Consider the following 16501-nt stretch of genomic DNA (forward strand, 5'->3'; position numbering starts at 1 on the left):
GCACAACACACACAAAAACACGCGCACAACACACACGCACAAAACACGCACATTAAAAATTAATTTCAGCGATGAAATCCCGGCGAGTGACGTGGCAACAGCTACCTCTCCAAGTGTGCGGTTCTGTGCTGGGGATCCGGGGGTCCATGTGTGGCGTCCCCCTGAACAACTACAGAGACAGAGACAGAGAGACGCCCTGATGATGCCTTCATGTTGATTGAGTTTAACAGATTTATCGGGTCTGCGGTGTTTTAAGACCCTTCAAGTCTCAGTTTAAAGGTGACTTGTCGTTTTTAATGGTATTTAAGGCCTTAATTTGGGAAAAGTGAATTTAAGACTTTTTAAGTTTATGTTGAAACTCTGATCAGGAAGCAGAAGAACGGTGGAATTAGGACCATGACACTGACAGGAGTGTTCCTCTTGCTGAAGGTTCTTCCTCAGGTTCTCCTTCAGACTGCGAATGACATCCTCCTTATGCTCCAGAGTGACGTTCACACGCTCCATTCTACAGGGTGACACAGACATGAGTAAAACATACGTGTGTGTGTGTGTGTGTGTGTGTGTGTGTGTGTGTGTGTGTGTGTGTGTGTAAAAAAATCTCACTCCTTCTGGTGGTTGGCACTCATGCGTGTGTTCTCCAGCTCCATCTGGACCAGCTGGTTCTTCATCTCCTCCAGTGCAGCTCCAGACTGGGTATGTATGAAGCACACACACACACTCTTAAACATGTCCGCCTGCAGCACAGCTGACTGTGCGTGCTTCTGTGCGAGTACCTGCATCTGCGTGAGCTGCTCCTGAAGAGCCAGGATCAGCTGTTCTTTCTCCTGCAGCTGAGCAGACAGATGCTGATCCTGCATGAGTTGACGTAGCTTCTGATCTAGAACCTGCGGAGAATGGAAGATACTAGAAGTGTGTGTGCCGCCACCACCACCACCAGTGAGCTGCAGAAGAACAGCGTGTGTGTGTGTGTACCTGCTGGAGCTGCTCTCGGAGTCCCTGCTTGTCTCGCAGGGTTGTGGACGGTGTTACTGTCTCCTGTATTGAGGTGTTGAACAGGCCCAGAGTTTCACTGCGTTGCTCCGACAGACACAGCTGAGCTTCAGACCGGGCGGAGTCCAGGGCAGCACCAACACGCTGCAGCTCATCACGCCACAACTGAACCAGAGGACGCAACCAGAAATGATGTCTGAGACACACACACACACACACACACACACACACACAGTAATTACCTGGTATGTTGCTCGCTGTGTAGACGCCGCAGACGCGGCCCGTTCTGTCTCAGTCAGGAGAAACGCTTGATAAGCGCTGGAGTCCTGAACGTCCCCGCTGCTCAGGTCCCTCAGGCGCTCTGCCATTCGTCCCCGCCGCAGCTGCTCCGCAGACAGGTCTCCCTCGTACGCGTCCACCGCCACCGCCAGCCTCCGGACCACCTGCTCCATGTCCTGCGGGGGACAGCGAGGACCGGTCGGTCAGTGTTCCGGACCGGGCGAGCGGACCGCGGCTTGTAACAGGGCGGGGAGGAGTGGACCTGCAGGTGCCGCTGTCTGCGGTCCAGCGTGAGGCGGAGCCTCTGGACCCACAGCTGCTGCAGTTCAGGTGGGGGCAGACCGGGGGCTCCACCAGGCCAGGTGGATTTCCGCAACAGCAGGTCCTGCAGCTGGCTCTGCTCAAAGCTGTCCACACCCTGCTGCCACACGGACTGGGCGCGGCCCATGTAGCATTGACACAGCTTGCGCAGCGCCACCTACAGGCAGAAACACATCAGAGCACAACACTATTTCACTGGTTCTGATGTAAAAGTCTGGATGAGTTCAGACGTCCCTTCTGATAAATACATTTAGTGTCGTAGTATCACACAAAGAACAGGTGTTATAATATATAAAAGTTAGATCAATTTAAGACCCTGCATCGGGGTCGCCAACATTAGTCTCGGAAGACGCTGTGAGGGCGAGACGCCTTCTAAATGAAAATATCCTTTTATTTGTTAATTTTCCATCCAAATGGGCTATTTTTCAGCCTTTGACAATGTTAACAGACTCATGTTACCTGTACTGCTGCAAGCCAGTACAGCAGAAGGAATTAGCGGTGTTATTTAATACCAACACGTATTATTAGCATATATAAGGTAGTTTGTACATTTAAGATTTAGTCCATTAAATACTACGGATCATACTTAAATAAAAGTTATTAATATTATTATTAGGAAATACCAGAATTAGCACATTTATATTTATTCTGTCGTGTATTATTATTTTGAAGTAACGCTATTATGCTTTTTCAGATGAATTAACGGGCTGTTGCCAGGCGGCATTGATAGTGGGTGCAGCATAATGGGCATCAGTTTTGTTCTGTTACGTATGGAATAACCTGTGAAGGTTGTTATCTTAAAACAATTACCTGTGGTAATGGCTATGGACTGAGACAAATGAACTGGCGTCCTCGGCATGAGACGTGGCAGAGCGTGAGAACATGATTTTCTTCCTTTTCTCAAGGTGGCCTTTGAAAGCACCGTCGTTTTACCTACTTCAGCACCATAAGAATTGGGACCCTGATGGAGAAGCGTTCTCTGGATTTCTTGCCATTTTTAATGATATTTAAGGCCTTGACGTTTTTTAAGGATCTGCAGAATCCCTGCACAATCGGAAGAATAAATCCAGAAGCCCATGTGGTGGGAGGTCTTACCCCCCGGAAGAACAGATACAGGCCCACGTCTCTCAGCTTGTGTGTAAAGGTGAGGAACGCGGCCCGTCGGTCGCTGGGCACCAGGCGGAGCAGGGAGATGCTGAAGCCGCGCTCGGCAGGGTCTGGAGATTCCAGCGCAATCACGTGTCTCCTCTCATCGTTCACCTGGGTCAAGCGGTCAAGCAGCACCTGGAAATGCTGCAGACACACCTGGAGGAGAGAAGCAGGGGGAGATGTTTCACCAGCAGATGAGGGCGGGCAGCCAGGTGGAACTAAGACTCCGCCTACCTGCAGCATCTGGGCGGAGTCCTCAGAGCTCTTGGCCTGGGAAGGGAGAGGTCAGCAGAGTCAAAAACAGGACCTTCTCACACGTCAACATCTTGTTTCTTAAAAGGTTTTGAGGTTGAACTCTTCTGTCCACAGACTGGTGACTGCCAACCAAGCATAGAGCTGGATCATATGGGAAGTCTTGGGAAACCAGTTCCTCAGGAACGTAACTAAAAACCCACCCAGGAACCAGACATGATGCCATTTCCCACCATGTGTGTGATCAACATGCTAGTGTCTCGTATGATTTTGGTTCCACTCACCAGTGCTCTGGGGTCTGAGAACTGCAGCTCCTTCACTCTCTGGATCTGGAAGGTGAAGTTAAACACAAGTTGGAATCAACTATCCCAACCAAACATCTGACCTGCTAAATGAAGTCCATTTTCAATTTGATTTATTAAAACAGACACAAAAAAAATGTGTGTGATATGAATCAATCCCACTGCGCCAGTCTACAACTCAGAAGATCTCACCTGGTCCAGCTTGTCCTCCAGGTCTCTCTTTAGTTGACTCCTCTCCTCCCTCAGCCCCTCCATCATCTCCACCAGCTGGTCTTTCTCAGCAGTCAGAGCTCCAACATCTGATCTCAGCCTCTCCAGATCCTCAGAGTGGACCACAGTTCCTACCATCTGCTGCTCCTGCAGCTGGTCCCTCTCTGCACTGAGGGAATTCACACGTGAGTGCAGCTCCTCCATCCTCCTCCTCTCTTCTTCTCTCAGCTTCTCCTCCAGCTTCTCCCTGTCAGATTGCAGATGCTGCAGCTCCTCCACCCGCCTCCTCTCTTCTTCTCTCAGCTTCTCCTCCAGCTGCTCCTTGTCAGACTGCAGATGCTGGAGCTCCTCCACCCGCCTCCTCTCTTCTTCTCTCAGCTTCTCCTCCAGCTGCTCCCTGTCAGAACGCAGCTCCTCCAGCTCCTCCACCCGCCTCCTCTCTCCTTCTCTCAGCTTCTCCTCCAGCTTCTCCCTGTCAGAACGCAGCTCCTCCAGCTCCTCCACCCGCCTCCTCTCTTCTTCTCTCAGCTTCTCCTCCAGCTGCTCCTTGTCAGACTGCAGACGCTGGAGCTCCTCCACCCGCCTCCTCTCTTCTTCTCTCAGCTTCTCCTCCAGCTGCTCCTTGTCAGACTGCAGACGCTGCAGCTCCTCAGCACCTTGCAGATCCTTGGAGAAGAGCAGCTCTTTTTCTGAGCGTACGGACTCCAGCTCAGCAGTCAGATGCTGCACCTTAACAGGAGACATCATGAGATGGTTACAGCTGGGACAGGAGAGAGAGGGGAAACGTCAGGAGAAGCAGCAGCGGTAGAAGCCTCACCTGGTCTTGCAGCAGAGAGAGGTTATCAGAGCTCTGGGAGAGTTTCTCCTGCAGGGACTGAAGCTGAGACTCCGCCTCCTCAGCCTGAAAGAGAAGATAATAATGATGATGATGATGATAAAGAGAGGAGGACTAGTAGTATGGTGGATATTTTCATAGTAGGATATAAAAACGACTAGTTGGGTTATGTGTGAAATAAGTATAAAGCGGCCGCTTATTTCCCGTGCGAGCTCGACCAGACTAATTTCCAGCTCCATCCTGCGTTCTGCGACTCGTGAGGAACACTGAGGACAGACTGGGCAGCCGGGGACAGCAACAGTCCACCTACTCATAATATAAATCATTCTGCGTTCATGTAATTGCGCGGCGCTGCACTTGTGAACCCGGACGTGCGGTGACGGTGAATAACTGACAGATTGAAGGCTTGTCTCATTTGATTTGGGAAAAAAAACATTAATGTAGGGACATCCTTTTCCCTCGTCACTCAGCTATTCCTGGTCCAGTAATATCAGAGAAAAGCTCAAAGTCCCGCCCCTTCCCTGTTTCTGATTGGCTTATGGGCCTATTGTTGGTGTGGTTTAAAACCAGGTCAGTCTGCCTGGTTTTGGCAAACTACATGTGCAAATCCATCATGCACTTTCACAATTGTGAAAGCCGTAGGTAACAGGGTTTGGGTTTTATTTGAACGGTTTAGGTTTAATGAACATTTAGTGACGTTCTATGAATGTCTGTCGGACACAGGACTCACTGCTAACTTGACTGAGGTGTCCGAGCTCCCGGTCAGTGCTGTTTAGAAGATGGAATGTAGTAGTTATCAAGTCATTGAAGATCCAGCAGCACCATAAGGCCAGAGTGGGCAGGTAGGTTTACTGACTGAATAGAATCCCGGTGCCACTGAGCAAAGCACCGTCCCCACTGTTCAATGCAGAGGACACATTTCGTGTGGTGTGCTTGCTGTGTATCACAACGACAGTCACTTCACAAGTTGGGGTCTGATCAACCTCAGATGGGTCGACTGGGCAAGGGGGTCTGATGTTGAAAGACCCCAAACCCCCAATGAGCCCAGGTTTCATCACTGATGATGATGCGTCCAGGACATTGTTCCCATTTTCTCAACATCCTTTCAATGCATTAGCATGTGTGTTCATTTTAACAACAAGCTGGTGCGCACTGGCTGATATATGAAGAGCTGAAGAACATTCCCTGCATCCCACCTTTCCATTAAACACACTCACCATCTGGGATGAGCTGCAGGAGCAAGAGAGGAAGGTAAACTCCACCCACACAGGGTCCATGTTTACAACCATACGATCACATTACAAAAGCAATTTTATTCAAGCTTATAAACAGAAGATCTCACCTGGTCCAGCTTGTCCTCCAGGTCTCTCTTTAGTTGACTCCTCTCCTCCCTCAGCCCCTCCATCATCTCCACCAGCTGGTCTCTCTCTACAGTCAGAGCTCCAACATCTGATCTCAGCCTCTCCAGATCCTCAGAGTGGACCACAGTTCCTTCCATCTGCTGCTCCTGCAGCTGGTCCCTCTCTGCACTGAGGGAATTCACACGTGAGTGCAGCTCCTCCAGCTCCTCCACTCGCCTCCTCTCTTCTTCTCTCAGCTTCTCCTCCAGCTGCTCCTTGTCAGACTGCAGATGCTGGAGCTCCTCCACCCGCCTCCTCTCTTCTTCTCTCAGCTTCTCCTCCAGCTGCTCCTTGTCAGACTGCAGACGCTGCAGCTCCTCAGCACCTTGCAGATCCTTGGAGAAGAGCAGCTCTTTTTCTGAGCGTACGGACTCCAGCTCAGCAGTCAGATGCTGCACCTTAACAGGAGACATCATGAGATGGTTACAGCTGGGACAGGAGAGAGAGAGGGGAAACGTCAGGAGAAGCAGCAGCGGTAGAAGCCTCACCTGGTCTTGCAGCACAGAGAGGTTATCAGAGCTCTGGGAGAGTTTCTCCTGCAGGGACTGAAGTTGAGACTCCGCCTCCTCAGCCTGAGAGCAAAGAAGAAGATGATGATGATAAAGAGTGGAGGACTTATGTTGACTAGTCACTTACTAAAAACGACTAGTCCGATTATAAAAATTATAAAATTGCTTATATTTAAATACCAGCTTTTACTTTTAACATGTTATTTAAATGATGTGCCTTAATTATTAAAACGAAATAATTATTTTTGCTGCTTATATTATGAATAAAACTGTTCATTTTCCAAGAACCTCTCCTGGTTCACCAGCTACACAGCCAAGAAAGCCCAGCAGCATCTTTACTTCCTGTGGAGACCCATCTCCCACCACCCATCCTCACCACCTTCTACAGAACAACCATTGAGAGCCTCCTGACCAGCTGTATCACTGTCTGGTTTGGGAACTGCTCCATATCGGACTGCAAGAACCTACAGCAGATAGTGAGGACAGCTGAGATGATCATTGGAGTCTCTCGGTTCTATAACGGATATTTACCACACGCTGAATCCGGAAAGTCACCAGCATTGTGAAGGACGCTGAACCGAATTCCCAGAGGGGCAGTGGTGGCCTAGTGGTTAAGGAAGCGGCCCCGTAATCAGAAGGTTGCTGGTTCGAATCCCGATCTGCCAAGGTACCACTGAGGTGCCACTGAGCAAAGCACCGTCCCCACACACTGCTCCCCGGGCGCCTGTCATGGTGCCCACTGCTCACTCAGGGTGATGGGTTAAATGCAGAGGACAAATTTCACTGTGTGCACTGTGTGCTGTGCTGCTGTGTGTCACGTGTGACAATCACTTCACTTTGGACTTTGGACTCACTCACACACCCCTCACATGCATCTTCACCCTCCTACCATCTGGACAAAGGTACCGAACCATTCGGACCCTCACTGCCAGACTCTGGAACAGCTTCATCCCACAGGTCATCAGACACCTGAACACTCAGGGATTTTCACCTCTAGACTGCACACTCATGCACACACGCACTCACACTACCTCCGATATATGATCTATTAAAGTTCCATTTTGCACAGCAATATTTGCACGGTTTTATTTTTCACATTTATTATTCATTTCACCCGTTTTGTGCTGTCTGGGTCCTTGTTGTCTACATGTTATTCTTGCACTGTCTGTGTCCCCTGTTTGTAGCCCAGTTTGTCTGCGTCGCACACGTGTGCACGTCATGTCAGTACGTAATCGTCTAATCCTTCAAATGTTTCATGTAGCACCAGGTTCCGGAGAAACGTGGTTTGTTTCACTATGTTCTGTCTAACATGTATATAGCTCAACTTCAACTGTGGAGGAGATGGCCTATGGGTGAATGGGTGGTGTCAATTTAGAATTTTGTACCTGGCTGGCTGTGCTTTCGTGTCCCTGTCTCATTTAGGTGGACTTCGTGGGAGAAGTGGAAGCCAACCAGCTCCACAGAAAATCTGCCCGTTGGTCACCTCCACCTATATAAAAGGGACTCCAGATGGTGTTCAGGAGGTCCCCAGGGTCTGCTAGGCCCTTACTGTGTCGGGAGGTTCTTACTCCGTTGGGGGAATCTCCTTCGTGTCCTTTGCTTGTGTGATGGGCCCCTTGTTGTTAGCCAGAGTTAGCCTGTTAGCTTTGTGCGTGTTTGAGTTGTCCCCTCTGGACCACCCCTTCCTTCATGTTGGTTAGCTCCTTGTAATAAAAGCGCTGGTTGTACGTCCTGTTTGGTTGTGTGTATCAGCGGCCCTCCTCCTCCTCCTCTCCACACCCGCGTTGCGTTTCTGAAACCCCCACTTATAAACGTGACTAGAAATAGAGGTGGCTGAAGGAAACGGGTGTAGGACTACTGCTTCAGAATCGAGTGTGTCGGGCAGGTCCATCTCCGCAATTCAGCCACTGGACAACTGCAGGTAAAAGCTGCATGAGGCACCTACACACGCTTTAGGATTTTTTTTGGTTGAAATAAATAAAAAGCGAGTCTGATGTTGATGTTTAAATGTCCACAGTTGCTGAGGAGCTGCGAGTGTTGCCCAGAAGTGCATCATTTGTAGGATGAGAGTGAGACTCTTTCACAGGTTTCCCCCCAGTTGCTGCATGTATCTGCGTGAACTTGTAAAAATAATGTAACGGATTGAAGCCCATAGTGTGAGTTAATTTGCATGTGCCCGCCTACTGTTGTATATGTTCTGTCTCTATGTGGGTTATTATGTGCTCTGCCCCACCCCACCCACATGCTAAAACACATCTAGCAACAGTTATCAACTATTGAATGTTCTGTGTCTATTTGAATTGTCTGTTTTTGTTGACAAATCGTGGCATTTAATAGCAGTAAATCTGAAAGGGAATGACTGCAGGGAGATGATTGAACATTAATACGAGTTCCTCCAGCCTGTCTATGGTCCTGCAGTGGCTAGAAATGGCGGTCGGTGTAAAGAGTGTTTTGGTCGTTCTGCTTCACCGTTCAGAGAGCTGCAGCTCAGACGGTCGGATCTGGAATTTGTCCCCTTATGGCGTCATAAGGGGAAAGGTTACCTCCTGTTTCCCATGCCTTTTTCCACCCATCCCCTAAAACATTATCGCCACCAACCGTCATGGCTTTTTCATACGAGACTCTGAAGAAGCAGTGGGTTCATTTTATTTTTTCTGTGGTTGGTGCATGGTGTTGACGTCATTACCGTGAATTTTCTTCTCCTCCTCGTCAGATACAGTATTAGGGGACCGACAAGACCAATATTTTCCACAATAAAGCAGTTGGGTGAGATAGACATTAGAGAATAAATTTGACAGGACATTCCCATGACGCCCTCTTTTGGATTTTGCATTTACGTTGTAGAGACCATAAATAATCTTAACAGTTCTCTCTATGCTTTGGCACACAAGAACAATAACAATAATACTCAAAAGTCTCATCAAGAGTCACAAACGTCAACAGAACTCCTCCATAAATCACTTACTTGTGCCTCAAATTGCTGCCTCTGGCCCTCATCAGCGTGGACACTTTTCAGTTCCTTCTGTGCCTGTAGGAGCTAGTAAAATACATTTAAAAGCATAAGCTTCTTTATGTCTGCATGCATCTTCTTCATGTGGAGGAAACAGAAGATCTCACCTGCTCCAGCTTGTCCTCCAGGTCTCTCTTTAGTTGACTCCTCTCCTCCCTCAGCCCCTCCATCATCTCCACCAGATGGTCTCTCTCTACAGTCAGAGCTCCAACATCTGATCTCAGCCTCTCCAGATCCTCAGAGTGGACCACAGTTCCTACAATCTGCTGCTCCTGCAGCTGGTCCCTGTCTGCACTGAGGGAATTCACATGTGAGTGCAGCTCCTCCACCCGCTTCCTCTCTTCTTCTCTCAGCTTCTCCTCCAGCTGCTCCTTGTCAGACTGCAGACGCTGCAGCTCCTCAGCACCTTGCAGATCCTTGGAGAAGAGCAGCTCTTTTTCTGAGCGTACGGACTCCAGCTCAGCAGTCAGATGCTGCACCTTAACAGGAGACATCATGAGATGGTTACAGCTGGGACAGGAGAGAGAGGGGAAACGTCAGGAGAAGCAGCAGCGGTAGAAGCCTCACCTGGTCTTGCAGCAGAGAGAGGTTATCAGAGCTCTGGGAGAGTTTCTCCTGCAGGGACTGAAGTTGAGACTCCGCCTCCTCAGCCTGAGAGAATAAGATCAGAGAAAGAAAATAATGCAAATTTCTTACAGCACATGAGCCAAGAGACAAATAGAACACTCAATCATGGGTTAAAAAAAACAAAAATAATAATTGCACTGTTTTTTCTTCCTTGCTACATGTTGTAGGCTCAAAAGTAGGCGTGGTTCACAAGATTACAGAGCACCACCCTCACAGTGCCACCACATAATGCGTTTTATATACCTCATTACTTCTCTAGGCATCATGTGACATTCCTGCACCGACCAGACCTACAGCAACGTGGGTTTCTCTTCACTCGCTGGGCTGCACGTTAATGAGCTACTGGGAGCCAGTGGAGGGAACGTAGCAGTGGGGTGGTGTGGACAATTGGGGAGAGTTGGTTGTCTATTGCTACTACAAGGTTGCGTGTAGTTGCAGAAGGAGAGAACTGTGAGTTGTTCAGGTAGATCCTGATGTGGTGAAGAATCTAATATTTTAGAATAATAGAAGAATCTGGAATGAATATTACTTCATGTGAAGTGATTGTCATTGTGATTCATGGTTTATGACAGGTTCATCGCTGAACCCTTTTGACATGATTTAGATGTAAATGGTGGTCATGTGATAGCTATAATGAAATAGAATCAGAATGTTTTTATTGTAATTGTATGTCGATAAGTGACACAACATTCATGAAGTATATAAATCGGGATTTAGACCTCATCATAGCACTGAGACAGCGCTGGTTAAAGTGGTTAATGACCTGCTGTTGGCCTCTGATCAGGGACGCATCTCGCTGCTTGTCCTGCTTGATCTGAGTGCAGCGTTTGACACTATTGATCACGCTATTCTCCTTGCCAGGTTAGAGAATGTTATTGGCATTAAGGGAACATCCCTTGAATGGTTCAGATTTGACCAACCGATATCAGTTTGTGGACATCAATGGTGTTTCGTCTTCACATAGTAAAGTAGAGTTTGGTGTTCCACAAGGTTCTGTCCTAGGTCCGTTACTTTTTTCTCTATACATGTTACCTTTAGGCGACGTCATCCACAAACACGGTATTAGCTTTCATTGCTACGCTGACGACACACAGCTGTATCTGTCAGCAATGCCAGACCAGAGGCAGCAGCTGAACAGAATAGAGAATTGTCTGAAGGACATTAGACAGTGGATGCTCACCAACGTTCTCCTGTTAAACCCTGACAAGACAGAAGCTCTCGTAATTGCAGCCAGATGTAAGATGTCTGACTACACCATCACCCTGGACAGCCTTTCTATCTCACCAAGTACTGCAACACATTACTGTCTGGATGTTCTAGTAAGGAAACTCCAGCTAGTTCAGAATACGGCAGCCAGAGTTCTTTATTTTATTTTACAAATGTACCACTATAGCCACATATTTCTAAACCAGCTGTAAAATGCCACAGTCTGACATGGTTTCTGTTCGTTCTCTCCGAGGCACTGAATCAAGCGCCCAGACTACCTCCAGTCCAATGAAGGGACCGCCAGAGGGATCCTGGCAATGAGCTTGACAAAACGACCCAGCATGAAATGTACCAGAGGGTCACCGGTCACCACAGCCACAATCACCATAACGGCTAAAGCTTCAGGGATCTTCAAATGGACATGCAGTGTAGACCATGACACTGGACTAAAACCTATTCTGCACTTTCCAGTATCTCCAAACAGACAGATGCTCCACACTGCACTTTGGACTTTCCTACCACTATACGTATGTCGGGACAATTTTTTCTTGGACAACAGCACTGACTTCAATAGCAGGGTCACTCTACCCTGGAAAGGAGCTCAGCTCATAACTCTTGTATTTGGAAAAAAAATTATATAATTCATCGTAATAATAATTCTAGATTCCTACCTTTATAGAAAAGACTAATACAAAAGGCCTGTCTATACCACCTGCTGGCCCTCAGACTTCACAAGGTTAACCTGCTTCAGTTTCCCCTGTATCTGTATGATCTTCAACACAAACACACACCTTTAGTGTGTATCCACCCATAAACTCAACTTCAGAATACATCCTCCCCCACACTTTCCACTCCTCCATGTGGAGGAAACAGAAGATCTCACCTGGCCCAGCTTGTCCTCCAGGTCTCTCTTTAGTTGACTCCTCTCCTCCCTCAGCCCCTCCATCATCTCCACCAGCTGGTCTCTCTCTGCAGTCAGAGCTCCAACATCTGATCTCAGCCTCTCCAGATCCTCAGAGTGGACCACAGTTCCCTCCATCTGCTGCTCCTGCAGCTGGTCCCTCTCTGCACTGAGGGAATTCACACATGAATGCAGCTCCTCCATCCTCCTCCTCTCTTCTTCTCTCAGCTTCTCCTCCAGCTGCTCCCTGTCGGAATGCAGGCGCTGCAGCTCCTCACTGTGCTCCTGCAGAAGACGGTCCTGTTCCTTCTGTAGCTCTTCCAGCTGAAAACACAGGTAGTCATAAAACAGAACAGAATTTCCTCAACTCAGCCTGATGGTACAGTTCCTACCTGAAGCTCCATGTCCTGCAGAGATGTTCTGAGCTGATCTTCTGATGCTTTCTGCTTTTTCAGGACTCTGATCTTCTCCAGAGCCTCTCTCAGCTCGTTCTGATTCTCGATCATCTGCACATGGGGTAAAATGTCTGCAGTATTAGAATCAATTTATTTAATAAATATTGATCAATTAAAAACCTCACTGATTAACATGTTCATTTTGAAAGTCTTAATGATTCAATTTGTTCCATTGCTTGTGAAGGCCTGGTGGTCAGGTGGTATCTTTTTATTTTATGGTGGTATCTTTGTATTTACTCCTTGTGGTCTGTGGAAAGATTTTATTCATTCCTGGATTAAAAGATCAATAATAAAACTATGCCTCTGGAATATTAAGATAATATTCACACTGGTAACATTTTATTAGATCCCGACATTTGAAAGGGGTGAATTCTTTCCAGGTTGATTCCATACCATGTCCACATTCTCCTGTATATCAGCCTGCAGCTGCTCCTTCTCCCGTCTCAGGACTTCCAGCTCCTGCTGCATCTGCGCGCGCACACACACACACACACACACACACACACACACACACACACACACACACACACACACACACACAGGTTCACAGCAAGTCTCCACCAGGAACAGTTCCAGCCTAGCTTCATCAAACTCAGTATCAAGGTTGTCACCTGCTCCTGTGCCAGGGAGGGAGTGGGGGACAGCTGGTTCTTCAGCTGCAGCACCTCTGATTGAGTCTCCACACACTGCTGAGAAAAAGAAGAACTTCCAGGAATTGTAAGTGAAATACACAGAAAACACGATTATTCCTAGTCAGGGTTGCTGGAGCCCAGAATATGGTCCTACTCTCACCTGGTCCAGCTTGTCCTCCAGGTCTCTCTTTAGTTGACTCCTCTCCTCCCTCAGCCCCTCCATCATCTCCACCAGCTGGTCTCTCTCTGCAGTCAGAGCTCCAACATCTGATCTCAGCCTCTCCAGATCCTCAGAGTGGACCACAGTTCCTACCATCTGCTGCTCCTGCAGCTGGTCCCTCTCTGCACTGAGGGAATTCACATGTGAGTGCAGCTCCTCCAGCTCCTCCACCCGCCTCCTCTCTTCTTCTCTCAGCTTCTCCTCCAGCTGCTCCTTGTCAGACTGCAGACGCTGGAGCTCCTCCACCCGCCTCCTCTCTTCTTCTCTCAGCTTCTCCTCCAGCTGCTCCTTGTCAGACTGCAGATGCTGGAGCTCCTCCACCCGCCTCCTCTCTTCTTCTCTCAGCTTCTCCTCCAGCTGCTCCTTGTCAGACTGCAGCTCCTCCACCCGCCTCCTCTCTTCTTCTCTCAGCTTCTCCTCCAGCTGCTCCCTGTCAGAACGCAGCTCCTCCACCCGCCTCCTCTCTTCTTCTCTCAGCTTCTCCTCAAGCTTCTCCCTGTCAGACTGCAGCTCCTCCAGCTCCTCCACCCGCCTCCTCTCTCCTTCTCTCAGCTTCTCCTCCAGCTGCTCCCTCTCAGAACGCAGATGCTGCAGCTCCTCAGTTAGCTGTGCGTTTGCAGCCTGAGCTTCATCCAGCCTGCAGCTGCTGTCGGAGCATTCCTGCTCCAGACGCTGCACCTCCTGCTGGACAGTCAGGACCTGTTCTCCTTCAGCCTCCACCTTGCGCAGCTGCCCCATTAGCTCCTGCACCTGAGCACACAAGAGAGGCACAAAACCTCTGAGAAGCTGAAGAAACTTTTTCCAGTGTGGCTGAGGTGCTGAGTCAGCCCTACCTGCTGGTGGAGCTCTGCTGCCCTCTGCTGTTCGGCCAGCAGCTCCGCCTTCTGATCCGAGACCACCCTCTCCAGAGTTATAGAGTCCAGCAGCCCTGAACACACACACACACACACACTCTGACAACGCTGCAGGTGTGGTCAGGCTCAAGGAGGTTCTTCAACCAGAACCTACCTTTAGGGACCTTTCCATCCAGCAGAGCAGTGAGCTTCGTGTTTTCATCAAACGCCCCCATCAGTTCCTTCTGTAGGTCCGTCTGCATCTTCCGGAAGCGCGTCTTCTCCGCCTCCAACTGCGCCTGTGCACCTCGGAGCTCCGCCTCCATACGCTGGTGATCTGCGCTCAGTCTGACCTAAGGGGCCAACAAGAGGTCCTGATTTGAGGAGACCAGAGGGACACGTCCCCAGCAGCTCCCCAGACAGTCGGGGTCCTTACATCCCTCTCCTGGAGCTCTAGGTTGTCTGTGCGGAGGAACGCCCAGTCCTTTTTAGTCTCCAGACTGAGCCTCTCGGCATCTTCTAGAGAGCGACGTAAACGCTTTACTTCCTGGAGCAGGTCTTTATCATGCTGCACGTAAAAAAACTTTTACAAACACGAAAACAATCGGACAACCAGGTTCTCCGCTGCAGTAACAAGCTCACCAGGTTCTGAAGGTCCATCATCTGCTCGCCGTTCTGCTTCAAGGCCACGTCCAGCTCCGCCTGCAGCATCATTTTTCATACATCAGTTCACTTCAATTTAGTCTCAGAATTCCGGCATATAAACCTTGCAGCTATCAGTGCACCTCCTCAAACTGACCGGACATAAAAACCATATCAACTCCTGAAATAGGTAGAGCTGCTGAGGAACAAGTGGAGAGCAAATCTAACCTGGAGTCGGTGGTTCTGCTGCTGAGAGTCCTGCAGCGTCTCCTTCAGGCTTCCAATCTCACCCAGCAGCTCTCGCTGAGGGACCAGAGAGAAGATCTAGCGGTTTTATCATGATCATCTCCATTCATGCATGAGCACAGCTTCCATTAGACACAATCTTATTTATAGGCCTGATAGTCACATGTTTAACAGACTTCATGATTTAGACATTTTAATTCTGAACCTATAGACCTCACTACGGCTATTATGAAAACGGTTCTGCTTCTATATCGGTCTTATTGGTCCACTAACACGGTATCTGAAGTATGTTTCTGAAATTCAGCCTCTGTGCAGAATTCCAGCCACTCTGATCCAGTCCCACAGTGAGATTTCCCAGGATGCACCATTTCACCATCTGTAGCTTTATATGCTAATGAGGTTGAGCGAGCGTTCGAGGAAATGACGTCATCAACACTTGCTGTAAAGTGTTTGGCGATAAAAAGAAGTCGTGCTGTGTTAATTCCAGAAATTATAGTCTCACGTGACTGAACTTAAAGAAATAAAGAAATAGATTTGAGCTCTTTTTTATATCCAAACACTGAGCATCTGAGATACTTCACACATTTGGAGGCCATGTTTTAGCGGAGGGGTGAGAAATTCTCTGGGCGGAAAAAGCATGAGAAACATGTCCCCTTATGACATCATAAGGGGGCAAATTCCATATCTGACCGCACAAGCTTCTGTTCCCGGGACGGTGAAGCCTATCGACATTTCAAGCCACTGCAGGACCAGACAGGCCAGGGGAACATATCAATGTTCAATAAATTAAATCAAAAAGTCACATTTTCATAACAGGGGACCTTTAATTAAAACCACATTTTTAATAGTGTGCATGATCCTCTCTGCTCTGCAAGTACATCATTCAGTTTTGAGAGGTTTATGTAAAAAAATAATAATAATAATAATTCCTTACCTCATAATCTTTCTTTGCCTCTTCTTCCAAACAGTCAAACTCCTTTATCTCCATCTTCTCCTGAACCTCCTTCTCCAAGGCCTGAATCTCCAGCTGCAGGTGCTCCACTTGCCCAATCAGCAGCTGCGTCTCACTGCCAAGAAGATCTCGCTCCTTCAGAACGTCCTCCTGAGCAGAACATCGTTCAGTCATGGTACACAACTTTTTTATGTGCGTGTTTCAGAACTCACCTTCTCACAAGCCAAGGTCTCACACAGATGTATGGTGTCTCCCAGGTCTTTCTTCACCTGTCAACATGAAAAGGTCTGTTCCTGTACTGAGGATCTAAATAATGTGGAGAAACATCAGTCCAGTGTGAGTGGCTCTGCCCACCTGGTCAAAGTCCCGCTGAGAGGGTGGAGAAGAGCGGTTCTCCAGCTGCTGCTTCAACTGCTCCACCTTCTCCTGTTCCTGCTGCAGGAGCAGCTGGACTTCCTCTCGCTGCTGGAGCTCCCTCTCCAACCGCTCCTCCAGGCAGGTGAGACGCTCGAACATGCTGAGACGCAGAC

At 48.6% G+C, this 16501-nt stretch overlaps 1 protein-coding gene across 1 annotated transcript in view; it reads right to left on the reverse strand.

The window, feature by feature from the left end:
• Positions 1-16501, reverse strand: part of LOC114783320 (centromere-associated protein E-like) — a 30428-nt gene that overhangs the window by 1195 nt on the left and 12732 nt on the right. The window contains exons 18-47 of the mRNA XM_028968744.1: positions 16326-16488; positions 16184-16240; positions 15954-16121; positions 15002-15076; positions 14774-14833; positions 14568-14699; positions 14307-14484; positions 14132-14226; positions 13239-14048; positions 13058-13135; positions 12840-12914; positions 12384-12497; positions 11974-12315; positions 9825-9908; positions 9365-9736; positions 9213-9284; positions 6227-6310; positions 5681-6136; positions 4321-4404; positions 3486-4232; positions 3276-3320; positions 2974-3009; positions 2686-2895; positions 1532-1747; positions 1233-1445; positions 973-1155; positions 774-884; positions 604-689; positions 408-505; positions 106-169 (exon numbers count right to left, since the gene is read on the reverse strand). Coding sequence (XP_028824577.1) covers positions 106-169; positions 408-505; positions 604-689; positions 774-884; positions 973-1155; positions 1233-1445; positions 1532-1747; positions 2686-2895; positions 2974-3009; positions 3276-3320; positions 3486-4232; positions 4321-4404; positions 5681-6136; positions 6227-6310; positions 9213-9284; positions 9365-9736; positions 9825-9908; positions 11974-12315; positions 12384-12497; positions 12840-12914; positions 13058-13135; positions 13239-14048; positions 14132-14226; positions 14307-14484; positions 14568-14699; positions 14774-14833; positions 15002-15076; positions 15954-16121; positions 16184-16240; positions 16326-16488 — 5508 coding nt within the window. The remainder of the gene's footprint in view (positions 1-105; positions 170-407; positions 506-603; positions 690-773; positions 885-972; positions 1156-1232; positions 1446-1531; positions 1748-2685; positions 2896-2973; positions 3010-3275; positions 3321-3485; positions 4233-4320; positions 4405-5680; positions 6137-6226; positions 6311-9212; positions 9285-9364; positions 9737-9824; positions 9909-11973; positions 12316-12383; positions 12498-12839; positions 12915-13057; positions 13136-13238; positions 14049-14131; positions 14227-14306; positions 14485-14567; positions 14700-14773; positions 14834-15001; positions 15077-15953; positions 16122-16183; positions 16241-16325; positions 16489-16501) is intronic.

This window comes from Denticeps clupeoides, unplaced genomic scaffold (genome assembly GCF_900700375.1).
Source record: "Denticeps clupeoides unplaced genomic scaffold, fDenClu1.1, whole genome shotgun sequence".
Lineage (NCBI taxonomy): Eukaryota > Metazoa > Chordata > Actinopteri > Clupeiformes > Denticipitidae > Denticeps > Denticeps clupeoides.